This window comes from Eptesicus fuscus, chromosome 6 (assembly GCF_027574615.1).
Source record: "Eptesicus fuscus isolate TK198812 chromosome 6, DD_ASM_mEF_20220401, whole genome shotgun sequence".
Lineage (NCBI taxonomy): Eukaryota > Metazoa > Chordata > Mammalia > Chiroptera > Vespertilionidae > Eptesicus > Eptesicus fuscus.
The window spans coordinates 70176247-70198242 of NC_072478.1; the positions used below are offsets into that span (position 1 = coordinate 70176247).

Consider the following 21996-nt stretch of genomic DNA (forward strand, 5'->3'; position numbering starts at 1 on the left):
GCCCCCAGGCCTCACCTGGGTTATTGCAATAGCCTCTCAGACACTCTCCCTGCTCTGCCCCACTCCTCCCAACCCAGACTCCAAAAAAATGCAGCCAGACAGCTTTTCAAAATGCCCTCCTTATCATGTCCTCCTCTCCCTTTCAAGCCTGCCAGCCTCCCAGCCTGAAGACAGCACCCATCATTGCCTGGGGGCCCAGCACAACGTGGCTTCCCCTGTGCAGGTGCCCCAGGGAGAGTGTGCGCGTGAGGAGGGCAGCTGGGCTAAGCCCTGAGGAGCCTCCACATTTCTGAGAGGGCAGAGGAAGGGGAAACTGAGCAAAGGAAACCGAGACCCGCCCGCAGCTGGGTTCAGGAGGAAAGCAGTGCCCCAGAAACCAGAGTCGCCACGTTTTGAAAGACACCCTGGTCAGCTGGGTCTGCTGAGATGGCAGCCGAGGTGAGAACAGCAGATGAGTGACTCAGGAGAGCCCTCCGGGGCCAGTGCTGGGGGAAGAGGCAGCTTGCAATGAGTGGGATGCGTGAAGAGCATGGCCAACGTGCATGTGCCAGGCTGACAGTTACTGAATTTCGTCACACCAACGAAAACGAGTTCCCAGGAGCCACATGGCTGCTGAACAGAGAGAACAGTGCCAAGAACAAGCATGTGTGTCCAGGAACGAAGCAAGTGTGGAGGTGGGCACCTCCGGCTGTCTCCGCAGTTCTCCATCAAGATCCGTTGCTCCTTACACACACGCAATTCGATGCAGGTGAGTTTCCTGCAGGCCCTCAAGTTTGAGGACAATCAAGGGAGGAAAAACGAACATTCCAGGCCATCTGTCTAGGAACTGGATTTTGGGGAGGAACTGGCTAACGAGCAGTGTAAACCCACAGCAAGGTTCCTCATAAGCACAGTCTGAGAACTCCTGCCTCTTCTCACCAACATGGTTATTTATTCAACCAACTTATAAGCCCCACTGAGTCAGCACGGTGCTGTGCCCTGGGAATCCGGCCGTGAACATTCTGCTCCAGCAGCCAGGCCAGCACGCTTGCACACAGACACAGCTGTGAGGGCACTACACACACAGGGATGCATCCTCTCTGATCTGTGGTCACGGCACCTGTTTTCACCCTCGGGTGGGTGACACAGTAGGGGCCACCTGCCACTTCCCTTTGGGGAACAGAGCAATCTGTCCCCTCGCCCTCTTGACTTTGTCCTTTCTTGGAGATCCTGGACTTCACTCTGGCTGCCCGACACAGGGCAGGCAGGGCCCAGAGATGCCCCATCCAAGCCCCGTTTCCCAAAGCTACATTAGGTCCCGTGGGGCAGGGCACGGGCAGCTGACCTGAGAATGTCCTGTCTCTGTTTGGGGGACAAGCGCCCTGGGTAATGATTGATCCTGGTGGCTCAGGAGTAGGTCACTCATTGACTGATGAGGCCAAAGTCTGTGGCCCAAAGAGCTGAGGCAGCTTTAGGCGTTTCTCAGAAATCACCTCTTCCCCTACAGCTCCCCTCCTCATGCCTCTCCAGCCCTATGCCCCAGGGCTTCATGCTGGCCCCGGAGAGCAGGCCTGAGCGTGAGGCTGTGGACAGCATGCTCTGAGATGGCAGGCCATGCTCTGGCTTCTAGGTTCCAGACCTGAAACTCTGAGATCTGGCTTTGGACTTCAGGCCCTGGGCTCCAGCTCCCGGTAGCTGAATGCCGCAGGGAGCTCAATGCCCTGCATTCTGAGTTCTCCGATCCAAGCTGTGGCTCTGCATCTGGGTTCTGGGTTCCTTCAGCCCCTCAGCACAAGGAAGCCACAGGAAGAGGTGGCTTCCTTGGCTGGTGGGGTTATCCCTCCCCACCATCTTAGCTGGCCAGGACTTCATCCCGGGAGCCAGCACCCTGGCTCAGCTGGGGATGGGATGCTGGTTCTGTGGCACTTCGCCTTGGCTTCTGCCTTGGCTCTATCCCCAAGCCAGGACCTTGGAGAGAGCAGCTGAGATGGCCTCAGAGCACCCCTCGCCCAGACCCTGCAGGAGTCACAGGACACATACACGTGTGCATGTCCCCAGCTCCTTTTGGACCCCCCAGGACCAACACGATGTGAATGGCACCTCTGACAGTTGTGCAGCCATATGGGCCTGTGCCCCGCCTGGGCTGCATCTCATTCAATGTGATCAACCATGAGTGTTCCTCTCTATCTGGGCCTTTGCTTCCTGGTGGAAGCTGAATTCCAGCTTCTAATCCCCCAGAAGTCAGAGTCACTTGACCACCAGGCCAGGCCTCTCTGCAGGGTGCACCTTGTGCTCACCCTTGGGGGTGGGGGTGGCTGCCCAGGGAACATGAGCCTACAGCTGCATCAGCACTTTCATCTGGGCCCCAGGTGAGCAGCCCCTGCCCCTACCTGCCCCCACCCTGGCCCAGAGCCTAGGTCACTGTGTGCCTGTGCTCACCCTGTGCCCATCTCATACCAACCCCTTCCCCAGCCCTGAGGCCGTTAAGTGGGGTTAGGCGATGAGAGACAGGGAACAAGATTCTCTCTTGGAGGCTTGGAGTCATATGACGTGGGTTCCATGGGGTCCTATGGAAGTCACACCTCCTGGCTCAGCCTATGTCCTCTGAGGATGGTGGTATTGGAGGCTGCAGAGCGGACAGCAAATGTGTGGTCTCTTTTCCTTTCTGTGGGTGCTAGGTAGACAGACTGACTCCTCTCCTGGCTTCCCACCTGGTGAGGTGAGGGGAAGCAGCTGTGAGACCCTCTTGACCACCGGGAGTCTAGATCCATGCAGGGGCTTTGGAACAGGGCCTGTGGGTTGACCAACTGATCCCCGGCCTCTGGGCCTAGTGGGGCTGAGAGGATGAGGGCTCAGGGCTGAGGGGTTCTGGGAATGAAGATTCCCCTCAGCCCAGGGCTGCTGCAGAGGACATGTTGGAGGAGGGGTCATGGAGAGGATGGTGGCAGAGAATACGCCCGGCCAGCCAAAATGTGCCTCCAGGTGGTGAGTGAAGCCCGAAGGAAGACTTGGGTTTTATTATGGAGAAAGGGCTGCAGGCCTGCAGGGACACAGAGGTGGCCTTGGGAAGGTCTTTCTGCTGATTATTTTTAAATTGCATCCTTTAAAACAATAAAGCTAGGCCCTGGCCAGTGTTGCTCTGTTGGCCAGTGCACCAAAGGATGGTGGGTTTGATTGCCGGTCAAGGGCATGTACCTGGGTTGCAGGTTTGATCCCTTGCCCCCAGCCAGGTGCATGCAGGAGGCAACCAATCGATGTTTCTCTCTCTCTCTCTCTCTCTCTCTCTCTCTCCCCCCGCCTCCTCCCTCCCTCTTACTCTCTCTAAAAATTGATGGGAAAAATATCCTTGGATGGGGGTTAACAACAACAACAAAATTTAAAGCTAAGGTGAAAATCTCCTTTGACCTCTACCCCCTGTCAGTTTGACATGTATTCTTCTAGAACATTCCCTCTCCTTTCTGTACACTTACAAGTGCCTGTGTGGTTGTGGTTTATATAAAGATCTCATGCCATATGCATTGCTCTTTTTTTTTTTTAAATGAATAATAACACATCTTGGAGAACTTTCCACATCAGGACACACTGTACTCGGTTCCTTACCTGCTGTGGCATTGCAGAGCATGGGTACACCACCAAGTATTGTTACCCTCCCCACCCACCGCACCCCCCACCATGCACATTTATTTGGCTGTTTGCCAGTTTAAAGGTCATAAGTGATGGGCTTCCTCATGCCCAGGAGTGAGTGACTCTTTAATGGTACTGCTGGGGTCACAAGGGTGTGGTTTTAATTGTTAGCAGAAATTCCCAAACTGCCCCCCCCAGAGCAGCCATATCAATGTCCCCTCCATGAAAGGGCCTGGCTCCCCAGCAGGAATTTCTATAGCATCCAGGCCCTTCCTGGGTTGTGTCCCTGACCACCATCCAATACCACCATCCTCAGAGGACAGAGCCTGAGGGCTGGCTGGTCAAACTCCTTGCAGAATCCTGGGCTGGTCACTGCCCTTCCGGCAGCCAGCAGCCGTGGTTTCATACCCACAGGGCTGTTTTGTTATGAGGACAAAAATGAGATAAAGGATGGAATGTGCCTAGCTGGGGGACCTTGGTAGATGTGAATTTCTCCCCCTGCAGGAGCCAACCTTCAGGAAGGCTCATCCACCTGACTCACAGCCCCCTTTCTCATGAGGCAATCTCCCTGGTTCCTCAGCTTGACAGGCACATCACTGTCAGTGGGAGGTCTGCGGAAGGGTGGGCTTGGCCTGACTTTGAGAAGATAATCTGTCTGTGACCTCATGCCCCCCACCTCTCTATCCTGGGGCATGGAAGGGTGTCTCCTGCCACAGGGTGAAGCCTTGGGGCCCAGGAAGTGTGAGGGGTTCTGCAGCTGATCAGGGAAGGGACATGGGTTGTCTCCCTACCCACATCTTCAGCCACAGGCTGTGACCCTGGTGCTAAGCTGTCCGCTGCCCGGGATCCCCACTGCCCTGCTGTCCCTGCATCCTTGGCTGGGACGATCCGAGGCTGTGGCATCATTTGTCAGCCCACTAGGCCAAGGGGATACAGAGGGGACAAAGAGGGATGAGGTCCCTGCCATTAAGGCACCTACATCATCTTGTCAGCAAATGAGTATACTAGTAAATAAGTAAATAAGGTTGTTACAGAGAGGGCTGAGTGCTGTGAAGGGAGAAAACTGGGTGACATGGTAGAGAATAACGTTGGGGAACACTTGGTACGTGATGTCTCCGTCCGTTTGGGCTGCTGGAACAACTCGACCAGAGGCTGGGTGGCTGATAAACAACAGAACGTAGTTCTCACAGTTGCAGAGGCTGGAAGCCTGAGATCAGGGAGGCAGCATGGTTGCGGTCTGGTGAGAGCCCTCTTCAGGCTGCGGGTGGCCGTCTTCTCCATGTGTCCCTCACGTGGTGGGAGGGGTGAGGCAGCTCTCTGAGGTCTCTTATAAAGGCACTGACCCGCCCTCATATTAATCACCTTCCCAAGGCCCCACCTCCAAGCACCATCACACTGGGGGTTGGGATTTGAACATATGAATGTGGGGACACACACACACACACACACACACACACACAGGCCACAGCGCGAGGTGACGAGGGACGGCTCCTCTGAGGTGTTTAAGACAAGAGCTTCAATGAAGCAGGACTCTGTGGTTGCAGATCTTAGAAACCCCAGTACCATCACAAGTAGACCCACATCCAAAGAATGAGTGTGTGGGCTTATCGCAGGAGGAAGTCTACAAGTGGCTAACTTTGAGCTTGCGGGAATGTAGGCATTTAGATCATTTTGTCAGGAATCTCCTTCCATCTCTCAGACCTGATCTCCTGTGTTGCCTTCATTTGCATGTAGGTTCTCTCCCTGCAGGTCCTTTCTGCAAGTCCCCAGGAGATGGTAGAAAATGACCAGGATTGGTGTTCTAACCAGATGAGAGATCATCCCTGAACTAAACTGACTGGCCAGGCCTGGGTCATGAGCTCATGCCAGCAGCTAGGGGTCAACACAGCCAAACAACATGGACTGAGGGGGCAGAGTGCTGAAGTCCCCTAAATAGGAAGGTTTGGCTTTGACTTCTGGAGAAAGCATGGTGGGCCAGCAACGCAACCCCCTCCCCATCTCTCCAGTGACGTGGTGGTGGTGGGGGGGGAGGGTGCTGCTGGAGCTCCCGGCAGAGGTGACAGGAAGTGCAAAGAGCTGGAGTGGGGATGAGAGCTCAGCCTGGTGAGGTGGTCAAGAGGGCCCCTCACTCCCCAGATACCTTCTTGCAGCTCCTGTGTCCCCTTGCTTCCTGTGTCTCAGCACCAGGACTGAATCTGGCTTCTCTGCCTACAGGCTGGGCCCTTCTTCTGGGAGGTCTTCCCTGCGTGGGGTTTCCCTGGCTTAAAGCAGGCAAGACCACCCAGCTAGAGCAGGCGAGGGGCAGGACCTGCCCCTGCAACAATGCCCAGTGTCCCCTACAAGGCCTTTAATGCATCCAAAGAAACCACAGCCATGTCTTCAGGGACCCTCAGTCCCATAAAGAAGCAGAAAGTGACTGGACACTGTACTCAGATCAGAAACCAAGGAATAGTATGATCATGCCTGGCAGAGGCACAGCCGCCCAGAGGGTCTTCCCCTTCCTCTCCCTCCCTCTTGAGTGTCCTCTCTCTCTCTCTCTCTCTCTCTCTCTCTCTCTCAACCCCATACGCTGTACAGTCAAGAAGAGAAGTTCTGATAACAGGAAGTCAGGGGGCACTCCAGGCACTGTGACCTGGATGACAGATGCATTGTGGTTTGGGGGGTGCAGTGTGGTTTGGGGGTGGTGGAGTACAGGGTATACAAGGAACACACCTCAAGGCAGAATAATAATAATTATTATATAACAATATTATACATCCAGGACAAACCTAGCTGCCCCAACCCAAATGCAAAATCTGTATACCCAGTAGAGTCCGGTGGCTAGAGGGAGGGGCTGCCCACCTGCCCCCCCAGGCCTTACTCATACTGGCTCCCTGAGGAGGGGCCTGCCCCTCCTCCTGCTCCCTGATGAAGCTTGGCACAGGGTGGGGAGGCTGGCACTGCCAACACCGCCCCTCTGTGATGGGCATGCCTGCACAGGGTAGAGAAAGAAAGGAGGGGAGCCCCACCTCCCCCCAGTGGCCTGGCTGCAAGGGATGGAGGGGCAAGCCTGTGAGGGACCAAGGGGTGGTAGCTGTGGGGTGTGGCTACTCAGAGCCCCTCTCCAAACCCTCCTGGCTCCTCCTTCGGGCCTGCCCGTGGCAGGAAGGGGCCAGGGACACTCACAGCACAGACACGGCATGCAGCGCGGGACCATGGCATGCTTGGCCCGCCAGGTGCCATGCGGCCAGCCTGGACTGTTGGACAGCTGTCAGAGGGCAGAGTGGGCAGTGGAGTCCAAGGGGCCCCTCTTGGGCTGGGCTGGTGATTCAGTCTGTGGTGGGGCCTCCTGGGAGCCGGGCCCGTGGGCAGGCAGCTGCAGGAACTCCGGAAGCACCAGGTCCTCTTTGCGCAGAAGGCCCCTCTGGTCGTGGGCCCCGCTGCTTTGTACCCGGTTCAGCAGCTCCACCAGGCCTGGGGGTGCCACAGAGTCAGGGCCCACCCACACGGACCTGCACACACTATTCCACCACAGTCCTGCTGCCCACACCGTGGCCACAGCCTCCTGCCCCCTGCCCCAATGCCCCCTCTGGCCCCCTGGCCCTGCCCTGCTGGTCCTCCAACCTCCTGTTCCAGCTCAAATGACATTTGGTCCCCTGATGCCATCTCAATGGTCCCAGCTCCACTGGTCCCCAGCTCCCACCATCCCCACGGTACCTTCAATGTCACAGGTCTGTCGCTTCCCAGTGACACTGCTGGGAGCCTCGGCCAGGGAGTTGAGCGGCAGTGGAGGGAGAGGGATGCCCTTGTCCTGGGTTCCAGGTGGGGTGCGCTGCGGGAACGTGAGGTCAGAACCACAACCAGGAGGGGAGGTGTGGTGGGCAAGAGCGGGCCCTCCGCCTCTCGCTCACCTGGCTTCGGCGGGGATATGTGTCGCCAGCTTCGGAAATCTTCACACCTGTGGCAGAGAGCGCCACCTTTTGTGTTCACCTCCCGCCTGGAGCCCCCCTTACTCCTGGGTCGGTCAGCCCCGGGGACCACACCTGGGGCCAACATTCCCTACCTGGGAGAGTGTCCAACACCAGTCTCTGGGCCGCCACCGAGCTCACTAGCTTCCCCAGATCCAGCGGCTGCTTCTCGCCTGGCTGCGGGGTCAGGTCAGCAGCCCGCAGGACAGGCAGCCCGCTCCCCGCCGCCCTGCCCCTGCCCCAGCCCCGCAGCCCCGCAGCCCCGCAGCCCCGCAGCCCCGCAGCCCCGCAGCCCCGCAGCTCACCCGGCGCAGCTCGATCTGGTGTGCGCTCAGGCAGTGCTTCGCTAGGATGGGCTGCAGCGCCTCCTGCAGCCGCTTGGTGGGTTTGGCCGAGATCAGCACCACGCGCTGCAGCGCCGCCAACTCCAGCCTGCACGGGACCCTCGGGCTGCGGAAGGGCGGAGCGCCGGCCCCGCCTCTCCTCCCGACCCACACCCGCCCGCCCCGGGAGGAGGCGGAGCCTGAACCGGGAGACGAGCCTGCTTGCGGGTGGGGACTTAGTCCCGGGAGAGGTGTTAGCACCAGGGGAAGGGCCTGCCGGGAAGAACGGTGGCTTGAACACCGACCCCAACCCAGGCCTCGCGGGAGGGGCACTCACTGGAAGGTGATCCTGTTTTCCAGCCTCACTTCCTGGTCCGCCAGCACGGTGCAGTCCTGATCCAGGACCAGGGCCTTCTGCAGACGCCAGGCAGGGTCTGAGTCCTCCCCCCACCCCTTGTGATCCCCGCTGCCCCAGGGAACCACCTACACCTCTTTAGGGGCTGCCCTAAAGTTTAGAGGGAAGGGCGGATGGGCAGGTGAGAGGTACAGATGAGGATGCGTTAGAAACCTGGCTGAAGGCGTAGTCTGGTATGGCCAAGGCCAGGGAGAAGGGTGGCAGGAATGCTGGACAGATTGCAAAAGGAAGGGCGTTATGGGAAACCTGGGAGGTGGGGGGGGTGGGCACGAAATGGTAATGGGGTTGCTTGGGCAAGAGGCAGGCTTAGGCCCTAGATCACAGGCGCCTCTTCCTGGTCCAGGACAGGGTCTGCCTCCTGGACAGCTGCCCCCTGTCCCCCAGGCATGTGAATCCCACCCAGACCAGTGGCCGCATTTCCTCCTTCCACACCCGCCTGTGGGCAGCTGTCCAGGCCTTGTCCCTTTTTGGGCATTTGTCCACTTCTCTCCATCCCCACCTATTAAGGACACTTCCTGTGTCCTCACTGCAAAAAGGGCTCTTCCCCCATGTCTGCTGTGAGGACTGGAGGATGGGAAGTGTCTGGCACAGTGCCTGGCACACAGTAGGTACATAAACAGTAGCTGCAGTGATTACTGCTCCCAGAGGCTCTGCTACCTGTACCAGCCCAGGGCAGGGCGGCAGCTCCCTCACCGTGGGCCTGTGCTGTGCTGCAGGGGCAGGTGGAGTGTGGGCGGTGAAGTTATATTTAGCAGACGTGAAAGTCCGTCTGGGCGGTGGAGGCTGCTCTGGAGGCTTGAGAGAATGGGCAGAGCTCTTCCTCCCCTGCCCTCACACTCCCACGCTCTGAGCCCCTGAACATGCCCTGAACTTCTTACCCACCTCCAGGCCTTCACTCCCCCCACAGCTCCTCCTCCTCCTCAACTGCTGCCTCCCCCAGGAAGCCTTCCTGCGACCAACCAGGAATGCCTACCTCACCCCAGAAACCCCCGGAGGTTCCACTCCTCCTCCCTGATCACATCCTGTCTGGCTCACCCCCAGCCAGTGGACCTGGAGGACAGAGCTTAGGCCCAGGGCCCTCTGCCCACCCACCTGGCAGGGCCTGAAGCCTTATCTCCTGGGTGAATGAAATCCCGACAGGTCTTCTGGGATGCAGCAGTCTTACTTTAGATCCCCCCTTCCTGGAAGCCTTACTTTAAAGTGAGTTTTCCCCTAGACCCCTCTTTAAAGCTATGCTAATTTGCACCTAAAGGAACGTTTTCATACGTTAGGTGCAGTTGGGTGCTCCTAGTAGCAGAGGAGGCGAGGGCTCCCCCAAATGGTCATTTCAGGGGTGGGCAGTCTGAGCTGGGAGTGCTGCAGGAAAACCTTCCTCCAGCAGGCCTTCTCCCTACTGGACATCCCAGAAACCACCCGAGTGAGGATGATGGGTGAAGCTGGGAAGCGGGATGGGCTGGGGGGTGGGGGCATAGGGGTAGGATTTTTGGAGGTTGAGAGTGGATATCTGAGTTTAAGTGAGGAGTTGGTGCTGAGTTGATTTGGAGTTGGGCATGAGACAGGGGTAGGGTGGGTAGGGGCTGGAGTTAGGAAGGGGGTGAGGATATGGGATGGAATTCGAATTAGTGGTCCAGGGGATTAGGAATGGCAATGGGGTTGAGGTCATAGCTGAGCAGAGAGACAGGAATGGGGTTGGGATCAGGATCAGGAAGGGAGTTAGAGTTGGGGCCCAGGCCAAGTTCGCACCTGCTCGTTGCCCACCAGGTAGACCTTGATGTCAGGTAGAGAGAGCCCTCGTTTCTCACAGATGCCTGCCATCATGGCCCGGATGGTGAGGCCAGGTCGGGCCAGGACCAAGGAGGCTGTGCCATCAGGCAGGTACACGCAGCAGTACCTCCCCGGCCGGCTTTCACTCTCACCTTCTGAGCTCCCAAGGCTCTTCCGATGGCACTAATTCAGGGCAGGAGTGGTGAGGAGGCCATGTGCACACATTCAAGGACATGCGGACAGGTACACAGACAGGTAAGCTCACTGGGACACACACATGCACACATGCACCCCCCCCCCCAAGAGCACACCTGTCCTCTTACAGGAACGCATATACTGTATGCTCAACTAGGCACATGGGCACCCAGAGGCAGGTCCACCCACTGCTCCCCCCCCCACACACACACACACACATACTGTGTACATCTGGGCACGCACACTGGCTGAAGAGGAGGTGCGCCCATGCTATGCATGGGGCCCAATATGGTGAGGACAGGTAGAAAGTAAGGAGATGGAGGGACTGGCTGCGGGGAGCAAGCCGGGGAGATGGATGTGGGATGGTGACTAGGAATGATGGTGGCCACACAAAGTGGCCCTAGCCCGCACTTTGTCTCCCCCAGCAGGATGCTTACCTCAGATTTGCTGTTGAGGAAGGCAAGGAAGCCCAGGTCCAGACTGGCGGAGGAGTTGAGGGAGCCCTGGCACTCTTGTCGCAAGGCTGAATTTGCTGCTGTGCCCGACAGTTCTAGGGGAGAGGGAGCCATAAGCAGGGCAGCCCCCTCCCACGCGCGTCCCGCTGCTGAGGCCTGTCCCCTGCAGGGGACCCCGTTGGGGCCCTTTGCATGGGTCTAACGTGGTTTGGGTTCCTGCAAGCATCGCTCCTGAGGGAGCTCCCCAGACTTTTGGTGTCTAGCCTGGGAACCAAACCACCTGGGGAACGTGGTGGCCACCGGGACCTGCATTTATTTCGGTTTTCACGAACGTACAGACGGTGGGACAAGTAGGAGGAAGGCTTGCCTGAACTCCCGCCCCCACGCTGCTCTGAGGCCAGCGCCGCTCTCACCCCTGCGGAAGGACTTGCGGAGCGGGCGGCCCCCAGGGCCCTCAGCCGGTGGCAGCTGCCCCAACTCCTCCACACCCAGCGGCAGCGAGTTCCCGGGCTTCAGCTTCGGCTTCTGCAGGTACAGGGAGGCACTGGCCCCGGGCCGGTCCCTAGCCCGCAGGCAGACCCCGAGCACCCCGCAGATCTGCACCGGGCCCCCTGTCCCCCATAGCCCATCGTCCGCACCTTCCTGGTGGCGTCGGGGCTGCCGAGGCGCAAGGAGCCAGGTTCCCGTAGGGGGCGCCCCTGGGCCTCCGCCAGGAGGCACTCGCGGTACAGGGGGGACTTGACGAAGCGCGCGTAGCTGTCGAACTTCATCAGGTTGAAGATCTACGGCGACAGGCGCCTCGACCGTGAGCTCGCGTCCCAGGCCGGGCTCCCGGCGTTGGCCGGGTCTCTAACCCGGGGAGGGAGCCCTTCCCACCGCCAAGGCCCAGGCCCGGCCCTGCTCTTGGCCCCGCTCACCTCTCAACTCAGCACCGCCCCTGGCCCCCTCCCTCACCACAGCCTCAGGTTCCTACCTCCCAACAGCGCCCCGCCCGCCCTATTTATTTGTCCCCAAGCCCACACCCAAATTTCCCCTCCCCACCCCTCATCCCCTACCAGTGGTCGGCAAACTCATTAGTCAACAGAGCCAAATATCAACAGTACAACGATTGAAATTTCTTTGGAGAGCCAAATTTTTAAACTTAAACTTCTTCTAACGCCACTTCTTCAAAATAGACTCGCCCAGGGCCGTGGTATTTTGTGGAAGAGCCACACTCAAGGGGCCAAAGAGCCGCATGTGGCTCAAGAGCCGCAGTTTGCCCACCACGGCCTACCCTCCGCCGTTCAGGCTCCGCCCCTGGATCTGGCCCCGCCTCTTCTCCTCTGTGGTCCCTTTCGAGGCCACGCCCTCTCACCTGAAGCTGCTGCGCCCGGAACATGTCCGGTCGCGGCTCAGCCAGCACCTCCTCACCGACCCAGGCCTGCCGGTCGATGTTCACGGGGCTCATCGCCTGGCTGGACAGGAACTCCTGGTAGATGTTGCGGGCCTCCTGAGCTAGCTGGGGCAGGCGGGACAGGAAAAGGTCAGGGGCGCCGCCCAGGCCCTGGTCCCACCTCTCTGCCTCAGCTCCCCGTTCCCCCCACCTGCTGGGTGTCGCTGGCAGGGATCTGCTGGAAGCGCTCGCAGGCCTTCCAGAAAGTCAGGTTCTCGGCACTGAACTCCTTCTTCAGGAACTCCTGGGGCGGGGTAGTGAAGGGTCAGGGTAGTGAAGGGTCAGAGACCCAGTCAGGGGATGTGGTTGGTCAAAGAGCTTGGGATAGAGACTCAGGGCTAAGAGGCCAAGCCAGACCGACAGTGCCAGACAAACAGATGGGGCCAGATTCTGAGCACAGAGAAAAGGAGAGGCGGAGACAAGGACCGAGAGAAGCAAAGTGCCCGGCTGGGAGAGGAGGAAAAGGGGGCCAAAGCAAAGCCGTGGAAGAGGCAGCTGACAGAGGCGTCCCACTGGCCAGCCTGAAGCGCTGTCCGTGCCCCCAGCCCCACTTGCCATCCACCCTCCCTACCCCACCCCAGGGATTACGGTGAAGTAAGCCAGGCCCAGCGGGTCCTGCAACAGCCGCTCGAAGGACAGGCCCCAGCTGGCCACAGGCTGCTCCTCCGTGGGGAAGGGGCTGCTGGGGCCGCTGGGGAGGCTGTGGATGCTGAGGGAGCTGCCTCGGCCCTCGCTGTGCTCCTGGGGTCCCACTGTGCTGCTCAGCTCTGCAGGGGGATAGACAAGTGGATGTGAGCTTTGCAGCCTTCCCCTTGGCCCTACCCCATCTGCAGATCCTTTCCCCGGAAAAGATAGCAAGTGGCAGGGGTATCCCACCCCATTTTCACATACAGCCCACCCCACCCCCAGCCAGGTTTCCTCTGCGTGCCCTGTCACTTACCTCCATCGGAGACAGCCAAAACCTACAAGAGATCCGAGGTAGAAAATCAGAGTGCAGCCCAGGATGGATTCTCAAAGAACAGTCCTGGGACCACTCCCCAGACTGGAGCTGTGTTCTCTTCGGCCGGGAGGACTGTGCTGGGCATTCCCAGCCAGCCCACTGCTTGTCAAGGCTTTGCTTAGGCTGTCCCCAGGTCCCCTCCGTCACGTGCCCCTTCCCTGTGTGCTGGGGTCTTCCCGGTGCCCCTGGCTCCCGCCGGCGCCTGCTGGGTCAGCCCAGGTGTATAGTGTGGTGGGTAGACTTTGAGTCCCGGTATGCCTTTGGGCAAGTTACTTGTTTGTCTCCATCTGCTAACAGGGGATGATGATAATAATAGTAACTTACTTCCTGGGGCTGTTGTGAGGATCAAATCAGTTTAAGGTATTTGCAGCCTCGGGAACAGTGGCCAGCAAGCTGTAAGTGCTAAGTCAGTGTTGTCTTTGAGGAAGGAGAGGTGCCTCTAAAGCTGAGGATTTCCTTGTAGCAACTGTTTCCTTTTGGGGGCCAGGGTCTCCCTTGTGTCCCTCCCACCTTGGGCAGGGCACGGGAAGCTATTGTATAGAACAGAGCAGTGGTCCTCAACCTTCAGTGTGCTTTAGAAAGACCGGGAGGACTCCACCTCCAGTGATTCAAGTTCAGTAGGTCCAGGATGGGGCCATTGCTAGCAAGCTCCTGGGTGATGCGGACACTGCTGGTCCATGGACCCCACTGTGAATAGCAGTGCTGTAGAGACCCACTCCATCCCCCTCCTTCCCTCCACACACAACTCCAACTTCTCTGGGGATCCCAATCATTAGTGGAACAGGGAAACCCTCCTTTCAAAAAGTCTCTTGCTTGGTCTTCCTACCTTCCTAGCAGCTCCTCCAGCTTCCTCATCATCTCCTACCCATGAAACGTGGCCGCTACCCCTCCCTTACTCTGTCCTGGGCCCTTTCTTCCACCCACATATCCCCAGCTCCAAACACACATAGCCAACTTCCTGCTAACATCTCCGCTCAATGTCCCACACGCGCTGCAAATTCATCCAGTCCCAAATGGAAGCCACCTCTGCCACCAGCACAGCAGGGCACCCAACCAGTTTCCCTGCATCCTGCCTTTCTTCTCATCACCTGAGCTCCCAACATCAGGGCTTGAGTCATCCCCAATTTCCCTCACCCTCTCACCTCCTACATTTTCACGAGGCCCTGAAACGGGAGCTTCCACCACCTGTGCCTTCTTCCCATCCCCACTGGAAACAAGCCTGCAAAGACCCCTCCCCCAGGAAGCCTCTCCCTGCCTCCCTCTCTGGCTGCAGTCTCCCTCTCTGCCCCCACTGGCACCTGGGACACTCAGGTCACAGAGCTGGCCTGCAGATATAGGACATTACTGATATCTTAGTCCTCAAAATGTTTTTTTCTTTTTCTTTTAAGTTTGAAGTGGTTTCCCACATTTAAAAATCAGGAGTTTTGCCCTGGCCAAGGTGGCTCAGTCGGTTGGGCATCCTCCTGTGCACTAAAAGGTTGCCAGTTCAATTCCTGGTCAGGACACATGCCTGAGTTTTGGGCTCCATCCCCTGTAGGGAGCATGCAGGAGGCAGTCAATTAATGTCTCTCTCTCTCTCGCCCTCTCCCTCTCCAAAATCAATAAAAATATTTTTAAACATCAGGAGTTTTACAGAAAACCCCAGCTGTCTATCTCCCCTTTAAGACTGTAATGCCCCAGCTACCCTGAGTCCTTCCAGCATGGCAACCTTGCCTGGCACTGAGCAGCAGCCAGTGCCAAAAACACACAACCCATTTGGCTCAGTGGATAGAGTGTCAGGCTGCGGACTGAAGGGTCCTGGTTTCGAGTCCAGTCAAGGGCACATGCCCAGGTTGCATGCTCAGTCCCCAATAGGGCGCGTGCAGGAGGCAGCCTACCAATGATTCTCATCATCGGTGTTTCTATCTTCCTTTCCCTCTCCCTCTCTGAAATCAGTTAATAAAAGAAGGAGCTCAGGCTCTCCTCGGGTCCCTGGGGCCGGTTTGATGTGTTTATGTTGCTTATGGAAGCAGGTGCTGCCCCAGACTGTGTGAGTTTAAATCTGTGCTGTGTGACTTGGACAGGGTACCTCACCTCTCTGTGCCTCAGTTTCTTCTTCTATACAAATGGAGCACACAAAGGCCCTGGCTTCGAAGGGTTGCTCTGATTAAATGAGCTAAACATATACAAAGAACGCAGGACACTCTCTGGCATATGTAAATACTATTGACAACAACATTATTGTTGTTGTTGTATTAGTCTTCGTGTCTGACCCTGCTCCCACTTTCAAGTTTGTGAGCCCTGCCACAGAGGAGAGAGCACTGATTCAAATCCCAGCCCTGCCCTTTTCTGGTTTCATAACCGTGGTCTCCTCCCGGAGTCTCCTTCCCACCAGGAGCACTAGGATCAGATATTGCGGAGGAGGGAAAGTTTCCGCAGGGCATGGCTGGGCCTGGAATCGGTTCCCAGCGCACCCTGCCCAGCCCTCACCCTCCTGCCACTGCTCTGTCCCATCTAACGGCTTCATCGGAGTCATCTCCCACAGCTGCAGGAGAAAGTCCGAGCTGCTGGGATGTGTGCGGATGACACGTCCCTTCCAGCCTGCTCCTTCCCTTCCTGGCACCTGCCTGCCCAGGCTGCTCTGCAGCTGTTCCCAGCCTCATCGCCACTGTCAGAGCCCTTCCCGCAGGTCTCTGGGCACCATCCTGACTCCCCCACCCCTCCAGGGGTCCTGCCTCCTCCGGTACCCACTGGCTTCCTCTGGCCTGCCCTCCAACCTGGGCAGAGCCCCCATGACTGCAGGGGCCAGGCCAGGGCCTCAGAGAGGGCCAAGGTTCCCACACCAGAGCCAGCCCTCACTCCTGTTTTGTTTGCTTCTTTGCACTGGGTCGAATTGGTTTTCTGTGTCTTTAGGTGGAGCCAGCTCCCAGATCCTCCGCAGGCCACACTCCCTGCCCTGGGAGGCCGAGCAGGTGCTGAGTTACAGCTGAAGCTCTGCCGGGCCTGGCGAATGAACCCTCTCAGCCTCCCTCTTTCCCCTCCCTCACCTCCACCCTGCACTTTATCAAACCTTTCCCTCACCCCTACAGACTCCTGCTTCCCGCTTTGCTCTTTACCGTGCCTGGTATCTTCTCCTGCTCCCCTACCCAACAGCTCTCCAGTCTCTGCCCACTGACATCAGTCTTCCCCAAATACCAGCTGCCCGAACCCCCCTGCCCACCCAGCTTCTACCCACCCATTTCTGGGCCTCTCTGCCTTATCAGTCTGGTAGCATCCAGGGCGCAGGCCTGGGTTGTAGGAGGGAACCAACCTGAACCCCATTCCACGAAGACCCTTCCTTGCCCCAGTGCTCCCAAGTAGCCCTCCTCTGCCCCCACCAGGTGGCCCCAGCACCCCCTCCCCCACCAGGGATGCTCCACTATGAACACCCCATCTCTGAAGCCTGCAGTTCACCTTCCTGAACCCCTCTTGCCCTACTGGTTGTTGATCTTTGTGGTTGAGGTCGAGGCAGGATAGGGATGGAGATGCAGAGGTGGGAGGGGGCGGAGATGGAGTCCAGTTCCAGTTCCACTATTCTGGGGCGAGTAACTTCCCTTCTCTGGGCCTCAGTTTCCCCCTGGGTAGCATGTGGCTCAGCATTCCCAACCTGCTTGGGGCTGCTGGGAAGGGCAAACGAGGCCCGTATGTGAAAGCCGCCGCCTGTGGTGGTCAGTGCTCCGCTGACATGCTGATGCCCCGGCTCCTACCTGCCCAGGCTCCCAGGCCTGGGGAAATGGCGCTGAGCAGGGCTGGCCTGGCCCCACCCGGCCTGCCTGAGGAGAAGTGGTGAGTGAATGGGGAGAAAAGGGGAAGAGAGGATGAGGAAGGGTGTGGTGGCCAGTGGCATCCCCAACCCATGGTCGGGCCTCCGTCTGCCACACTTTTTCTTAGGAAATGGACCCTGGGGGAGGCGCTGGACTCTGAGAACACTGAGGTGAGGGTGGCCCCATTTCCTGAGCTCCCATGTGTGACAGGCACTCTCTGACAGTCCGTGTCCTTGCTCTCACGCCATCCTCACATCCTGATCCTCTGCGGCAGCGATTATTACTCCCATCTCACAGGTGAGGAAACCTAGGCCCCAAGAAGTCACATGGCTGCAAGGTGGCCGAGCTGAAATGGGAACCCACGTGTGCCTGACTCTGGAGTCTGAGGTCTCCCCTCCACTAAGTTGCCTCCCAGGATGGAAAGGAGACATCCCAGGGGAGCTGGGAGTCCCAGGGCCTCAGCCCTTGGGCCACAGGTAGGCAAGGTCAATTGGGGGTATAGAGCCTAGTGGCTCCTCATGAACCCTGACCCCTGGAGAGGTCAGACCTCAAAGGGAGGGTCAGTTTACTGAGTGTCTTCTGTGCTGGGCACTCTGTACCATCATCTCATTTCATTCTAACTTGAGGAAACAGAGGCCCAGAGATACCCAGAGAGAACCCTAGGAGCCTGGCCCCTTCAGTCTGAGGCAGCCCTGTGGAGCTGGCCCCAGACTTGGCCCCTCGGTAAGGCCACCTGTCACTCAGGGCCTGGCCCTGAGATGGATGGTCCAGAGGGAGAGTGGGCTGTGCCTTGCAGGTCTCCTTGTAGGTTGGGGACGATTAACCAGGCCTCTGGAGACTGACAGACACAATAACCACCCCTCCCCAGGGTTTCCCACATCTGGGCCTTTCTCCAGGCCACGCCCTCCGCCAGCGGGCGCATCCTTTTAGGGTGCCTTCCATGCCACAGTGCACCACGGGAGGGAAGAGGTTAGCTCTCCCTCCCCAGGCCCCCCTCTAGCCTTCTCCATCCCTGACCAGTGCTCTTCCCCAAACCTGAATTGTATTCTGGTGTTTGTGCTCATGTCTTTTGTGTCTTGCCAGACTGGGAGCTGCTTGAGGGCAGGGGGCAGGATGATGGGCCTGGGGCAGGAGTGCCTGGGGCAGGGGTGGCACGGAGCAGGCCCTAAGGAGGGTGAATGAAGGAGAGAACAGACGAAGTGGCGGTTGGAGCCGTGTGAAGACATCTCTGGGAAGGGGGCTGAGAGTCATCTCTCAGTGACAGGTTTCCCTGCAATTGCCTGACATGCTGAGTGGCAGAAAGACAAGGCTGACGGATAAAATCGCCTCTGCAGGGAATGATGGGGTGGCAGCTGGGGAAGGAGGGGGAGGACAGAGCCAAGCAGTTTGGGGAGGCAAAGGAGCCCCGGCATTGAGTCAGACTAGCCGGGTTCAAATGCAGGCCCTTCTATCCGCCAGCTGCCCTCAGCAAGTCATTTATTCCTCTGAGCCTCTATCTGGAGGTAATTCATGGAAGGAGCCAGATACCTAGCTCACAGGTGCCTCTCTGTGCTCATCCCTGATGCAGATGCCAGTGCATGTCTGTCTCTCCCTGTTTTAGCTGAACATGGCCTCAGAAAGCTCGCGATGACCCGCAAGTGGGCAATGTGTGGCCCTCGGGACCCCCAAGGCGGCACAGAACGTTCAGAGCGGGCCCAGGAAGGGCAAAGAGAAACCTGTGGGCCAGTGCGGAGAGGAAAGCCTGTGGGCTTGTTGATGACTTTGGGCAGAGCAGACATCGTTGATGAGGGAAGGGTAGAGGTAAAGTCTGTCTCCGGGCTCTGCAGCTGCCGTCTGGGGTGGGCATGGGGGTGGGCACGGTCCCCCTTGGCCTGGACACCCAAGTGTCATGCCTCCAGGGTAGGAGTGCGAGGCCCATGGGTTCTTGAACTTCCATTAAGCTTGAGGGTAGAAGCAGTGAGGTGGACGACTAGGCTAACTTGGAGGGACCTGCCTCTCTCCTCCACAGCTAGCCTGGGGCTGGGCAGTAAACAGATGCTGGAGGAAGGAGAGATGGAAACAGATCTTGAGAATTAGGAGGCAGCGGTGTGTTCGGGGGCGGCTCAGTTTCCTGATGAGGTGGGGGATCCTTGACGAGGGGCTGATAATGAAGGGGTGGGATTGGGCTGACCTTTATGGAGCCCTCATAATGGGTCCGGGGCCTCATAGTCTCCTTCCACTTAATCATCTCAACAAGCCTTTGATATCTGTTCTATTCTCATTTTACAGATGAAGAAACGGAGGGTCAGAGGGAACCTCCTAGTAAGGCAGAATGGAACCCAGGTTTCCAGACCCAGTGGCTTTGTTCCGTAATACTAGGCTGAGGCCTGGTGAGGGGCTAGGCCACAGGCTGGCCTTTCTGGAGTTGTTAGGAGGGACGAGGGATCTGCCAAGTGGGCTGGTATTCTAGGAGAGAAGGGAGGCCCAGCACAGTCTGTCCCATCTGCTGCAGGAATAAAGAAGCTGGACCTTCAAGGGCAGCTCTGACCCAGAGGCCAAGCAGCCAGGGAGAGGGTTTAGGGGGTGGGGCAGCAGCAACAGCCAGGGCATCCTACAGCCCAGCTACCTCTACCCTTCCTGGTAGCCCCGGAATAGAACAGACAAGCTGCACCCTTCCCAGGCTACCCAAGGACTGCCAGTGCTGGCAGGAAGCCTCTGGAATAGGTCCAGCTGCAGGGCAGTGACCCAGTGCAGGCTGCCCCTTGCTTGACCTTTGGCATCAGAACATGGGGTGAGGAGGGGAGGGCTGAGGCTAAATGAGGTGTGGGGGCTTGGGCCACCATGGGGTGTGCAGGGGCCAAGGGGCATGCCAAGTGTCCCTGCTACCCTAGGATGCAGGCAGCTCCAGATGGTGCCAAAGAAGCAGGAGAGGGAGCCGTAGGGGCTGGACCCAGAGCCTGTGACCAGGTCCCCAGCAGGCCAATCTGGAAGGTGCTGGGGTGAGGGCACCAGGTCCCACCACCTGCTATCTGTACCCAACTTTTTCCACCCACAAGCAGCCTGCAGGCTCTTCTTGCCCAGCCCTGCCTGGTGAGCTCCTGGGCTCCACCCTGGGTGTGCCCCCCCCCTCCCCAAGAGCCTGGCCTGGAGCCTACACTCACCATGCGTCCGTTGGGGACGCCCAGGTGCTTGGGCTTCCCTGGCATGCCTCTGCTGTTCACCGGTCCCCGCCTCGGGGGGTACCCACCATGGGGACTGTGGGCAGCGCCGCAGGCAGAGCTTGCAGGGCGGCAGGCAGGCGGCGGAGAGAGCCCAGCTCCGCTCCTGTGGGCCCTCACATCCTGAAAGACCAGCTCACTACCTCTTTTCTCTGCCACAGGAAGTGTCTCTATAGAAACGGAACCACAGAAAAAAAGCAAGGTCTAAGAGAGCGAACAGCCTCTTCCTACACACACGCACACACACACACACACACACACACACACACATTTACGTGCACACGCACATGCCACCAACACAACCTTGCAGCGCCCCACACAGGCACCAACACACACAGAGGCTTCTGTGTGCCCAGGGAGGAGCTCAGCCTGGTCTGACTCTGCCCAGGGAACTCCAAGGTCATGTCTGGGCACACAGAAGTGCAGGCTCACACACCTAGGCAACTCTGAACACCCTGGCAGGGGCTTCCATGGGCTTGTGTACATGTCGCGTATCCACACGTGGACTTTACTCCGCACACACTTATCTCACACCCGCTGTGTGCTGGGCTTGTGCACATTCAGCACACCTCCTCCAGGCAGCTGTGCCCAGACACTTCTCAGGCAGGTGCCTAATTGTGCAGACAGATGGACACCTTGCATGCATGGTCATGCACATACAGATCATTCAGGTGTGCCTGTCTATAAACACACAGGCTCTCCCTCATAAGGATCACCTGGTGTTCAGTCATATGTATGCACAGTCCTGTGAACAGGTACATGTGACAGGCACACCTACACATAGGCATGTGTAAGCCCACGCTCGCCCATCTGGGCAGGGACATGGATCAGGTGAATCTGGCCTCAAAGACACACGTGCATTCACACTCACCTTGCTCACATACAAATCCCACCCACCTCGGTAGAGCCCTGTCAACTGAAGAGTGCCACCCTGCCCTCTCAGCCTGGCCCAGTTCCAGATGAACTTGGACCCTTTAGCCAGAATCCTCAGTTTGCCTCTTTCTTAAACATGCATGTACCCACTACTTTAAGTATGGACTTAGAGCCCTTAAGTCATCCATTACTCCAGTTTGGGCTCCTCTCTCTAAAGGAAAAGGTGACACCCCTTTTTTTTCATATTCTACCCTCTACACCCTGCCCCTTTCTAGACATGTGACCTGAAACCTTCGGTGGCAGAAACTAAGTCTTTCTTTACCACAAATTCATGTTCTTTACTTCCTGGAAACATGGCTAAACTTTAATTTCCCAGGCTCCCTGGCTGTAAGGTATGGCCACATGACTAGCTCCCACCAATTGAATATGAGTGGAATGATGTGTGCTGTTTCTGGACCAAGGCTTTGAAGTAGTATATGCTCTCCACATTCTCTTTTCCCTTTAGTTGGCTGGATACGGAAGATGATGAGGTTCCAGGGGATTGTGGAGACACAGGAAGGAAGAAACCTGGGTCTCTGCATTAGTGAGCCACTCATCAACCAGAAACAGCAGTCTTGGACTGTTACATGTGAGCAAGAAATAAACTGCGAGCCATTACACACATTAGGGTCTATTTGTTATAGCAGCTAGCATTACCCTAGTTAAATCACCCCTGACTCTTATCTCCTTCCACACACCTTGCTCCAGGCCACCCAGACAGAGGGATTCATTCAGACTCAGTGTGTATATGGGGCTTTTATTGGGAAGGCCTGGAGCATTGCCCGTGGTGGGTTTAATAAGGAGTGTAAATGTGCCTCTGAGGGGGTGTGGAGTGTGTGATGTGAGTGGACATTGCCTGCCTGTCTGCTGTGCCATGGATCTGGGCCTGGGTTTCAGAGGGGGCTTTACAATTTACAGGGTTTTCTCCCATCCTGACCTCATTTGATCCTCACAACTTCTTTGTGAGTGGT

At 57.7% G+C, this 21996-nt stretch overlaps 1 protein-coding gene across 2 annotated transcripts; it reads right to left on the reverse strand.

The window, feature by feature from the left end:
* Positions 1 to 6327: 6327 nt before the first annotated feature.
* On the reverse strand, positions 6328 to 20253 carry RGS14 (regulator of G protein signaling 14). Of its 2 annotated transcripts, XM_028149678.2 has the most exons (15): positions 20057 to 20253; positions 13075 to 13096; positions 12723 to 12901; positions 12286 to 12378; positions 12057 to 12200; positions 11341 to 11484; positions 11116 to 11227; positions 10685 to 10797; positions 10032 to 10235; positions 8211 to 8287; positions 7856 to 7982; positions 7646 to 7727; positions 7494 to 7540; positions 7300 to 7414; positions 6328 to 7056 (listed from the first exon to the last, which is right to left on the reverse strand). In XM_028149678.2, exons 1-15 carry the CDS (start codon positions 20099 to 20101, stop codon positions 6854 to 6856), a joined length of 1707 nt encoding a protein of 568 aa, XP_028005479.2. In that variant the 5' UTR covers positions 20102 to 20253; the 3' UTR covers positions 6328 to 6853. The 2 variants fall into 2 exon arrangements, with proteins under 2 accessions (XP_028005479.2, XP_054573753.1); XM_054717778.1 differs by lacking the exons at positions 12723 to 12901; positions 13075 to 13096 and having other exon boundaries at positions 20143 to 20253.
* Positions 20254 to 21996: the final 1743 nt, after the last annotated feature.